General features: G+C 35.3%; 1 protein-coding gene across 1 annotated transcript in view; it reads left to right on the forward strand.

The window, feature by feature from the left end:
* The window catches only part of LOC112983590 (rapamycin-insensitive companion of mTOR), a 93,527-nt gene that overhangs the window by 29,281 nt on the left and 51,760 nt on the right, over positions 1 to 12,486 (forward strand). The window contains exons 4-6 of the mRNA XM_064502082.1: positions 1,247 to 1,311; positions 6,940 to 7,071; positions 8,182 to 8,245. Coding sequence (XP_064358152.1) covers positions 1,247 to 1,311; positions 6,940 to 7,071; positions 8,182 to 8,245 — 261 coding nt within the window. The remainder of the gene's footprint in view (positions 1 to 1,246; positions 1,312 to 6,939; positions 7,072 to 8,181; positions 8,246 to 12,486) is intronic.

The raw sequence follows: 12,486 nt of genomic DNA on the forward strand, positions 1-12,486 counted from the left end.
GTTTTTAAGTAATATGCTGATTTTTAGGTGGAAGTGAACAACGTAATGGAAGCACGGGACATGTTAAATATTTCAACTTATAACAACTTCAAGTTAACTTTTTTTGTAATAAGTTTCTTATGCTTAGTACTAAATACATAAAATGAATATGGCACAGAATTGTTTTTATAATTTCAGAAGAGTGGTGTTCGTTAGCATAAACACTTGCTGAATTTCTCACTGAGGAAATGCTGTTAATACTGCACTGGTTTAAAACTGAATGCATACTTTTTTGAAAAGAGAGGGCAAAGTGCACATCTACTGCAGCCATTATTAGTCACTGGAGTTTTTGAAAGTGCTTGGAAAAGTACTTTGGGATTTGGGCCTAGTATTAAAGTATTTTATAATTTTAGCATAGTAAATGAGATTATTAGGAATTTTACTGCCACTATTCCAAAGGAGAACAGCAGCAGCTTTTCTTAGAGACTGTTTTTCTTTTCTCAAGAGGCTAAAATGTTAGCATACTCTAGTTTTCTCCTTTGAGATTGGTTTTGAACACAAATACTGCACTTGTAAATCTTCAGTCTTGTGCTCAGAACTGACAGATATGGTTGAATTGTTCAGAAGTTGCTACAGGTTATGGGTGTCTCCTGCGTGTGTGTGAATTCAACTTTTGACACCGTGAGCCTGGCCTGTCATTGATTTCGCAGAATTTGTGATGTTTTGTACCACTGAAAATCAAGGTCAGTTATGGGACACTTGTCATTGGTGGCTCCTTCTGAATTTTTTCATGTGCCTTTGCTCTTGCAAAACACGAGCATGGTTCATCGGTTTCTTTCTCTGCTTCAAGACTCTCCCTGCAGCCCTACCTCTTTTTGAATGCAAATGTCGTGTGCGCTTTGACTTCAGTCTTTCATCTGTGTTCAGGCTGTTTACCAATTTCCCAACTACTCACTCTTCTGAGCAGAGCTGAAAGGCAGCAAGGCGAGCAACCTGAAGTAGGTGGAGATTAAAAATGTACCAACAGGCAGCTCACACAATTGTACAAGCTTTTATCTAGTAAGAGGCCAAAGGACTGTGTGTGGCTGGCGTATATATGAATGGAATACCAGCAGCAGAGGCTTTCAAGGCAGTGTGAAGCTGGCACCCTTTCCATTGCAGTGAATGAAAGATGAATTTAATTCCTCAGGTTTCTTTGAAAGCATTACCAGACATTTTTCAGGTTTTTAGAGAGTTATAAATAACGGATGATTTCTTTTATTTTCAGCTTCTTTGTAATACTGGCCATGCTGAAGAAAAACTAGGTTTTACTTATGACAGCATCATAATATGGTAAGTAGTAAGGAATACTAGATTAATAGTAGGGTACTTGTTCTAGGTCGAATAAAACCAATTTTACTTTTAAGCTACTATTTTGTAGTTCTAATGTGTTTGAAAATTCCATTATTAAATATATACATTACAAATATTTTAACAGGTAAAATCAGAAATACATGCTACACTGTTGGGCAGAGGGAAAAAACCCTCAAGTTAAAGTGTGGATTTCTTTATTTTATTCCTCATAAATGTAGAAATACTCCTAAATATCTCACTAGTTGCAGAAGACACTTTTCCTAAAAATGCAATCTCATAGAACGTGGAGCAAACTCTTTAAGGAGAACCAGGATTTGAAGCTAAATTTTTCATGTTAATTTGATTGATACAATTGGCTTTGTAGCATCACTTTCCTTGCAAGTAAAACATCCTGTGTATGTACTGTCAAGTGGAATTTTCCTCTATTTTGTCACCATTTCTGAAAATCAAAAGTAACTACGTGCTCATTTCCAGAACTTCTATGTTTTTGCACAGACATTGGTAAATTTGTCCTGAAGCTCAGCATTGGTGGCAGAAACAACAGAGAACTAATATTTAACATGATTTGGGGTTTTCTCCATTTAGTCATCTGATTTAAGAAAGCAAGCTTAGTGAAGCGTGTCACTCTTTAGGCAAAATTTTGGGGAAACTTGTATCGCTTCTTGCAGAAATGTTGTAAATTGTTTTGTTTTCTCAAATACTACTTACTTCCCCTTAGAGAAGTAAAATTTAAAAAATGCTAATAAGTATATTTTTGTGAATGCATGTTTTGCTCTGAGCTTTAATGGTTTATTTTCTCCTGATATCAATCTTTATGTAATCTATTGTAATGTTTTATGATGGGACTAAACATCACTTAAGAGTATAAGTTAAAAATTACTTGCCAGGTAGTTCTTTAATACAAGTCTTACAAGTTTGCATACAGAGAGATATCTATCAATCTATATTAAAAAAAAAGGGGGGGGGGTTGCTTTCATAGGACTGTTTACAGAAAGAGCTGCTAATGCAAATACAGTTAAGGATATGGATAAGCAACAGATTAAAAAAATATTGTTCTAAACAGACACAGGAAGAAAATTTGTCCCCTACTAAGAAGAATGCCAAAAATGGCTTTTTCAAAAAAATAAAAAGACATTGCACAGGAATATGATCTTGGTTAGTGATGTTACTCTGGTCAGTCCAGTGCTTCCCCTGCGTATGTAAATGAGAAGCAAGTTTTATATGCATGTAAGTAGATTATTCTGCAATAGTGATCATTTTCAAGCTCAGAGGTACAGCCCAAATACTGAGATATTAACAACCTTATTGTGCTGATTGTTGGTTGCTTGGAAATATTTATAGGATAGACTGTTTTTATGAAATACGCACTTCTCAAGCAAGGTTTTAAATTTTGCTCTACAGGATTATAGACATTCTGCAGTAGTATTTTGTTTGCAGGTTGTTTTGATATACAGTGTATACCCATTCTGAGTAATTTGCAAGTACCAGACTTCTGATTCAATTAATTTAGGAAATGACTTTGAGAGTTAGACCACTAAGTACATATAGTGCTTTGGAAATAGCATGTAAATTTGTCATTTGTGCTGATGATGTTCTCAGCAGTATCTTATGTTTCCATAGGAAACCTGTTTATGCTACAGAACAAACTTCTTTCTCTTTGAAAAAGAGAAAGTAAATTTGGATACAAGAAATGCTTTGTGAGCTTTGTGAATTTGTGAAGTATGCATTGCTAATTTTAAAGCACTAAACTAAAAGGGATTAATGATCTCAAGAAAAATTACAGATTTCCTGTGAAGTTCTTGGTTTGAGGGTCAATAGCCTTGAGGGAATATTTAAGCAAACTCAAGACTGCAATTATTCTTGAATTAAGGATCTGGTTTTTAGAACTCATTCCCTTTTTAATATTTTTGTTAGTCCAGGTGCCTGATTATAGTTTCTTCCTGCCAGCAGATGGAGATAATAGTGACACATTTTGTTGTCATTCCCAGTGTAGATGGGTCTTGCCGGTTCCCAGAGCATCATACCATTGACAGCTGAGAGGAAGCCTTGAGCCATGAAGAAAATGGAGTGTTGGTAGGCCTCAGAAACTTTTGAGGTCTTTTAGTAATGTGCCAAGAGGCTTTGGCCATAAAAGCAAAGTTCAGAATATTCTTAACTACCTGACTGAAGCGAAGAAAGGTCTGTCGTAACCATTGTTATTGTTCTGTAGTGAGTGGAGAAGATGCTTCAGGAAAAAGGTGCAAGAATGAGCTTACAATAGGTAGTTAATATTCTTATTCCATCCCTTGTTAGTTCTTCCAGACTTTTTATCAGTCTTAATGCTGTCTTATGAAATGCCTTTTATTTCTGCAGCAACACTTAGAATACTGGGGCAAGTGGTATTGTACTTAGTTTTCCAGTTAAGAGTATACTATGCATTTATGTGTAAAATATTTCATGTTCTTGGTAAAGCTCACTTTCTCTTACACAATCATAATGTCTTTTTGGCTCTTTCAGCCACGGATGCACAATGAGTGATCTACAGTTGATATCAAAATCATTTTCTTGATTGGATGGCTATTTTAGAATCCTGTATGGGTAAATAAAACAGTTTTTGTCTTGTGTGCATTAAGTCACATTTAACAATCCTGCATTTTCTTTACCATCTTGTTAACTATTCATACAGATTATTTTTAAGTTCCCTTGAAGTTTCTCAAAATCCCATCCTACTCTAATTAACATAAATAACATCATCCTCTGTATTTTTTCCCTCCCTATTCCTTTTTCCAAATTATGAATCATATATTAACTGCTGTCTACCAAAGGAGATTGTGAATCTAGTAGTTAACTGCTGTCTAGATAAAAATCTCCCATTCATTTCTGTTCTTTGCTATTCATCTTTTCAGTTTTTGATTTGTGAAGCTACTTTTCATTGCTCTATAACATATTTGTCCCTTAATACAATCTTAAGCAACACCTTGCTTTAAAGTTTTGGTTGCCAAGTTAGGAAAGTGATTCCTCTGTATAGTAACTCCTTTGAAGTCTTTCAAAAGACCAGTGGAATACAGTTTGCATAAACTATTCTGGTTGCTTCACATGGTCCACTAGATATATTTTAAGGATTTCTGATAAGCAGTCACCTGGATGAGCTTTGGAATGCTTTTTGTATAGACCTTTTATCACCTTTTTCCCCTCTTGGCCATGGCTATTTATAATGAGGTGCTATACACAGATAGTTCATGCTTGTGTTCTTTCCAGACACCTTGATGTGAAGCTTGGTGGGTTACTGATAATACTTGCTGATGAGTTTCCTCTAGACCTTCCATCACTTCCTCTTCTGCAACTACTCCATCTTTAATACCATAAAGAAGGGGTTTAGGACAGGAATCTTCAAGTAGATCTCCAAAGCAAAGGCTTAGTACAAAGGGCATCTACTTCATCTTTCAAGTTTCCTGCCTGTGATATACTTGAAAAAAATGGGAACATATACATCTGATCCCCCTCATATTTTTCTAATTGTTTTTTTTTCTTTTTGCCTGCAGTAGCATATATTAATTGAATTTTCTTGAGGTCAGATTTCACTTTTTGCTTAGCCTACATTCTCTCAGGTTTTGAAGTTCAGTGTTTTGTTTTAATGGAAAAGTTTTGTACATTTCTATATGGCATTACTTCCACTATGCCTTTATGGATTTTATCGTCTTTGTTTTAGAGCTAGGTCTTTCTGGCTAACCATATATTTTCATTGTATCATCACTATTTAAAGCTGGTGACATGTCCCTTTTTGGTACTGTCTCTTTTGGATATTGGACCTCATGATAGTGTTGTCATTTGTAGTGGTTTCAGTATTGTCAATTCTTTAATTCCTATCCTCAATTTAAGAATATCCTTCTGTTGTGTTGTAGAGCAAGCTTTCAAAGCACTAATTAGTTTTGAGAAACTGTATGTCTAAATATCACTTTGTGATGCCATTCAAGAAAAGTTTTTGTCTCCAGTGTAAAAATAAATAGTGGTTTACTTGATGAGGAAAAAAAAAAATCCAGATTGAGAATTTGGTTGTTCTAACAGGAAATATCGTGGATAGTAATGGCACTAATTCACTGAGGAGAAGTGAGTAACTTCTATCTTAAAAAGAGAAACAATTTTGATGAGGTTTCTTAAACTGGCATATCTAAACAAATCACAAATTCGAAGGCAGTCCAAATAGGAAGAGTGTCATTGAGAAGAACCAATTCTTGTGTGCTCATCCCTCAGGCTTCTAGTTATGTAAATCTGCATCACAAGAAAAAGTATGATTCATGATCTAAAGCATACCTATTATCTACTTAACACACTTGAAGAGTTACTTGTCTGTCCTTGTCTTTGCTTTTCTTGAATGATTTGGAAACAAATCCATCCTCCAGTTCATCTTTTTTTAGAGGAAGAATTTTTCTTAACCTCACAATAATAAGAATCAGTTTCTTATTTGCTACTGGCTCAACTTGAAGTAAATAAAGACAATTAGTGGCACTCTTCTCATACGAAGGATCGTATTTGATTTTACAGCAATGATGGTCTTCCTAAGGTAATTCCCTACTTGGTGCTGAAGGTAATAATTAGTTCATCTTTATTTGCATATAATATTGTAGCCTTTCTGCGTCTGGACATCACCTAGGAGTAGAGACTTTTATATGGACTGATTAATCTCCAGAAAGATTCAGAAGATTTGGGCCTTGGAAAAATTGATTACCCTGCAACCATGGTAACTGATTACCGTGAGCAACCCAGAATAGTAAAAGAAACGGAACAATTCTACTAAAATATGTGGCTAAGTGGTTTTTTTGTTGTTGTTTTTTTTTTTCCTGCTTATCAAGGAAGAGGGGCAGAAGCTTATGAGGGCCTGCAGAAGGGTGATTTGTCCATTTATACTTTCGAATTCCATCTCTGGAGATCTTCAAATGCTCCTGCCTTTCTTTTTGCCTAGATAGTGAATTTAGGCAATTGCATTATGATGAGTGTTTTGTTTAGGAAAGGTTACCATGATGCAAGCAAAATGCTCTCAAAATTTGTATACAGAGAAATACATTTCAATTAAATGTTGAAATGAAATCTGTAGCAGTTTATTTTGTGTGGGGTTGCCTAAATTACGTATTTTTCTTTGACTCTTCTGTAACATTTCATGTAAGCATTGAAATACTGGTGCCATAGCATCTTTAATGAGTGGATTAGGATTTATGCTTATGGGGTGACAGTCCAGCGGAGGGGGAAATATTCTCCACCTGTTAATTTTCTTGAAAATTGTAACTAATCTGGAATACCTTTTGGCGACTAATACTGTGCTTATCTGTTTTGTCAAGTAGCAAGTCAGGTACAGGTCTTGGTAATATATAATTTCAGGGATGTAGGAATTGTTCTTAAGTTTGGTTTTTGGCTTTCTTCAGACTAATATATTGTCTACATCTGCTGGCAAGGTGAAGGTTTGCCCTCTAGGCTGTACAGGTATATATGGCAAAGACACAAAATTAATGCAGAATACTTCTCTTTAAACGTTAGATTTTTAATTTTAAATTAGTAGGTACTAGCTGCCTGTCAGATGGTGAAGTCTACCTGCTGCTATAGAATTGTTTTCCTGCTTTGTTTTCTTCATTGTAGTCTGCGGTTAGCTTTACTGAATGAAGCAAAAGAGGTGCGAGCAGCAGGATTGCGAGCCCTCCGGTATCTCATTCGAGACTCGGGTATTCTCCAGAAGGTGCTAAAGTTGAAAGTGGATTACTTGATAGCCAGGTAATTTTTCTTTCATTACAATCCTTGTAATCTCTTGTTTTACCATGGTTGAGAAAGGTGAGGAAAGATATTTTCATGTCTGTTTACATTCTTGATATGTAGCTTTATAAAAGACTGTTTTCTTCAATACTGAATATTTTCTTCAACTTCTTTCTTGAAAAATGGAGGGATAATACATCACACCAGCTAATCCAAATCAAATGCTACTGAATATATGATATACTATGAGGAAACTAAAAAAAAAATTAGATGTGCTTAAATTTAAGCTAATTTTGAACTGTATATGGTATTAATCTTTAATTAATTTGTGGTGTTATTAGGAGATTGAAGCCTTTAAAATTTTTACGTCCTAACTTGTTTTATGGCGTTCGTTCTGATTCTTTGTATTAGCAGTGCTTAGGAGCCTGTTGTACAAAGACAAGAGAAAAAAAATAGTTCATGCCCAAGAATTTATAATCTAACTATAACCTATGACACAACAGAAAAATACCAGAGGGCAAACTAACAATGAGATAATAAGATCAGCATGATGAGTACATCTAACTATTATCATCTCTAGTGCTTGTTTCGTTAAAATCTTGTCAAATTTAATGTATTGAGGTGTATGTGTGTGTATCTATCTGTCTCTCTATATAAATATATATATCTGAGAGGTTCTCTTCTCTGCGGTCATATTAAACAGCTTTATTCAAATAATGTATTTCTATAGAGAGATAGATACGCACATGCATATATAGACACAATTTTAGTGTGCACTTCTAATTTTGTTGGGGTAAGGGGGATTTTCTGATATGAGGAGACAGAACAAATGTTGATGTGAAATATAAATATTTTGTTGAGTCTCACTTGAAGCGGCAAATGCAGCTAGCTCAGATTTGCTGTTGAAGCCTTTCTGTCTCATTACTGTATATTTGAGAATGTTCTAATGGTTTACTTATAATGAGGATAACTGAAATAATAAGTATGCTTGCTAAGGGACAGAATTCTTAAACAATTGGTCATAGTTTTTTAATGTTTATTCAGTTGCATGAATATTAACAATGAGATGTTAACAGTTATGGTGAAAGTTAGTGTTGTTATAAACAAAATATATTTTTTAACTTATTTCAGGTGCATTGACATACAGCAGAGTAATGAAGTAGAAAGAACACAAGCACTTCGATTAGTCAGAAAGGTGAGCTCTAACAGTATATGGTCTTATATGCCAGTCAGCTGTGCTGACTCCAGGATTTCTCTATCAGCAGTTCTTTTTCTCACAGTCGCTAATTCCTTACCTTAATTATCATATGAGAAGCAATTATAGTTGATAATTCAAAAAGGAGAAGGAAGGGCACTGCTGAGACTTGTGGTTTTAATCTCTTAGCACTGACAATCTTGAGTGGGCTAGAAGAATTGTGCTTACCTTTCTTTGGCGAAGATGAAACTGAGCAATATTTGTGAAGAAACTATCAAACAATGAGTGCAAGGATAGAAGAACCACACTGTTAAGTTTATCTAATAACTTAACTTTATTATATAGTGTGTTTAAATGTACATGAGTTAAGGATGGAAGCTTTTCTGTCGTCTGAGAAATGAGGCAAATTGTCGTTGCCGGAATAGTCAGTTTAAGGAATGCTTCCAGCCTTATTGCTTTATCTGTAAGTGTTCGTGCTATCCATAGTTCTTTTCTCAGATACACGGTAAGACCTAGCTACTCTTTACTTGTTGCTGTGTTCCCATGGGCATGAGATGTTTGAAGCTGTTGTAGTTGCGTCTTCAAGCTCATCTTAGAAGACTTGGCATACGTAGCTACCGAACCTACTTGCTCAGGCAATATGCTTTTTACTCTGCCTTTGTACTGGACTTTGCTATTCTTTATCTTCCTTATACTGTTCTGCTGAGCATCTTAGAAAAATTACCCAAGACCCACGTGAAATTTGAAGTGAATGAAAGAATTGTTCCCCAGGAGCAGTGCTTCATCTCAGTGATGCGCACGTATATATGTCCGTGTGTGTGTGTGTGTGTAGGCTTAAAATATGGAATTTTGTGCAATGTCTTTTCTTAAAATAGGCTTACTTGGTTTCTCTCTTACAGAAGAGACAGTATTCTTCATTGACAACTGTTAAACAGAGTTTTTTTATCTTGAGGAAGAAGAAGGAGAAATCACCCATATCAGCATCACAGGTCCTTGAAGAAGTTGCAGTTTAAAAGTATTCTTGGCTCTAGTTTCTAAGAGCTTCAGTGTAGGGCTAGGATAACTTTAATAAGAAACACATTTATAATGAATTGGTTTTACTGGGGCCAGACATTTGTCCTTGTATTTCTGGTTTTTCTTGAGCATTTTCATCTTGAGCAAAGACTTCTGCTGGCTTGCTTGAAACAAGAAGCAAGAGAAATAAATCCAATTGTTTGACCTGAAAAAATGATCCTGAAAGATCCACTAGTGCTTTTTTTTTTTTCCATTGTTGTGCAAGGATTCTCATTCTAATTCTGTTCGTTGTGTACCCAAAGAACCATGAACTTGCATGACTTGCAAGAATGCCTCAGAAAAGCTGCATTTCTACATTCTTTCAAATCATATATTGAAACTGATTGAGTGCTTATCCAGGATTAACCAATACATGGAGAACCTGAACGTGAGTGTTATGCTGGTAAAGAAGGAACACTTTGAGGGAATTGTATGTGCATCTGATGTCTCCTTTGATTGAAGATGCACAGCTCCTGTTGAAGACTATTCCCTGGTTCACTAGCTGTACTTTGACTCTGAGAATTACATGGATGAATGATGTTTCTCAACATCTTTTGCTGCCTAGGACACCCTTGTTTCTTAAAAACAAAAGCCACAAGCAAAAAAGCTCCCACCCAACCTGGCCATCAGTAAAGTTAACACCTTTTTTGCACCCTCCCTGGACTTCATCAGTTAAATACACATTGGCACAGAGCAACCAATCATTAAGTCATCTCACAAAGAATACTGTGGCACAACTCCCAGCTGGCACATTCTGTATTCTCACACTGTCTTTTTGTAACCCTTCTCTTGCCCTTCTCCCATCTCCCCTCATCTCCTTCAAGATCACAGACTCAGTGGTTTATGACTAGGATTCCTAAAAGATTATTTTAAGGTCTAGGAGAGGAGAAAGAATAGCAAATACAATGATCAGACACGGTTAATTTACTTATGCAGGATATACTGTTTACTAATGAGCCATTGAAGAGCTGAACTGGGTTTCATCTGCATCTCAGAACTATTACTGTTTTCTGTTCCAGAGTCTGGATGTGGTTCTTTAACCTTTGTCTTTGATAGGAAAAATGCATATATAAGAATAGCATAGATACAAAACTTTAAAACATTCCGTCAGTTTCTTCTCTTCCTTTCCATAGAGTAGAACAAAATGTAGTATGTTGATCGTGTTTTATGAATTTATAAAAGACATTTAATGATAAACTCATTTAAAAAAAATGCAGGTAGTACAGAAATTAAAAAGAAAAACAGCTTTAAACTTTTATAATTAGGCTTTTGATTTTTTTTTGAAAGCTTTGTATGTTCATATTTTCCTTTGACTGTATACTCTGTGAGGCAATATCTATAATATCACCTTTACATTTCCTAGTGAAAGCTTTGTAATACAGCCTTGAAAAGTCTAAATTCAGAAAGCATTTCTTCATCTAATAAAACTCATTCTGTTTATTTTGATAATTTAAGATGCAGAATGTTTTATTTCCAAAGCAGAAGTCAAAATGAGGTATAGTATGAACCACCTTCTTTCTTCCTCTTTTTTAAACGAATCTTTAAAGACTGATGGTCTGTTACTTTTTTCATCATAACTGCTTGTTAGCAGCCTTGCCTTGCCTTGCCTATCCTTGGTCTTTAGAACTGTATTTACATATGTAGAAAAGAAGGAAAGGAAATGCAAAACTGATATTTATTCTACTGAAACACTTGGAATTTAACATTAAAAGAAAAAATCCTTTTCTTTTCAAAACCAAAGAAAGGAAAGAAGCAAAACAAACTTAAGAGGCTGCATGTGTTCTCGGGCTTTGGCAAGTACATGTGAATCTTCATTTTGAGTAGAAGACAAAGTTACAATTTGTAGAACAGTCTAGTACACCCATTCTCTTGCTAATTCTTGTTATTCTTTGCTATAATAAAAATGAAAGACTGTGTAGGTGGGGAAGAGTTTGGGTTTGCTGCAGAGTTTGCTTCAAGCTTCCTGTTTTGTGGGTGACAACATTATATATGACAAGTTTCTCAAAAACATGTCACAAAAATAAACTTGTTAAAACGTTCAAATGTATTTATGTAGCAATGGCTGATTTCTTCTCATTTTAACATTATCTGAAAAGAAAGAAAAAAGATTAGCCTTTTTTAGCTGAGCCAATATCTATAAGACATCTAAGGCAAGCCTAAAATGAATGCAGAATAAAATAATTTTGGAAAAATAATGGAGAGAAGCCTGCTGGTGTTAGCAATGAAAGGGATATTAAGGCTGCTGACCAAGGTTTTGTTTAAAAAGTTGTTTTAGGTATTGGATGGCTATCAAGCACTTTTCCCACACCTAAATTTGATTCATTAGTAGAAAAAAGAGCGACATGGTTGAGTGGGCTTTAACAAATTATGTTGTTCCCTTTTTAAGCAGTCAGACTACAAGTCTGTTTCCCCTTACTAATTTCATCTGTTCATATTTGGTGGTGTCCCTGTTATATAGGAGACAGGATAAAAGTATTTAATTTAAGCAAACTATTAAAAAATGTGAATAGGCAGCTACTTGGCCTTTGTGGTCAGAGCCTCTTCCCATTTAATATGCACACAGAGTCTTGCTCCTTAATCTAAATTGTCTTTGTTTTAAACCAGTGGCTGAGGATTTCCATTGCACAGGGGAACTTCACTACTGTGAAGCAACATTGGCTGTTAATATCTGTTCTTGTATTCTGTCTCAAATTTACTGCAAGCTATTTTTATTTTTTATTCGAAGAGTGACTGTTGATGTATTAATGGAAGCAAGTCTTGTTTCATCTTTGCTTTTCATCTGATCTGTGCAAGACCTGTGGTTTCTGTGACATACCTTTAAAACCTATCATGAAGTTGAATTATGCTGCAGTTCTAGGAAGATCAGGTACTCTGCAACCGGATTTAGGTGTATTACTGACATCTTCCAAATACTGTAGCAGCTTCTTCTGTTGACTGTCCTTGTATCTGTAGCCTGCAGCACAGTCTCCCCTCTTGTTTGCCTAAGGAACTGTATACCAAACAGTTTTTTCAACTGTTCGCTATCTAAGAATAGGTATTGAAGAATCAGTGGTGCAGTGTGAGTGAACCTTCTACAAGAGTTTGTAATGTACTGTGTGTCGTTGGATAGTGTTGTCTGCTAATAAAGAAATTCTTGGAAAAGATCTGAAAAAGGTAGCAATAGTTCTCTCTGGAATATGTATCCTTTT

This window comes from Dromaius novaehollandiae, chromosome Z (genome assembly GCF_036370855.1).
Source record: "Dromaius novaehollandiae isolate bDroNov1 chromosome Z, bDroNov1.hap1, whole genome shotgun sequence".
NCBI classification, from domain to species: domain Eukaryota; kingdom Metazoa; phylum Chordata; class Aves; order Casuariiformes; family Dromaiidae; genus Dromaius; species Dromaius novaehollandiae.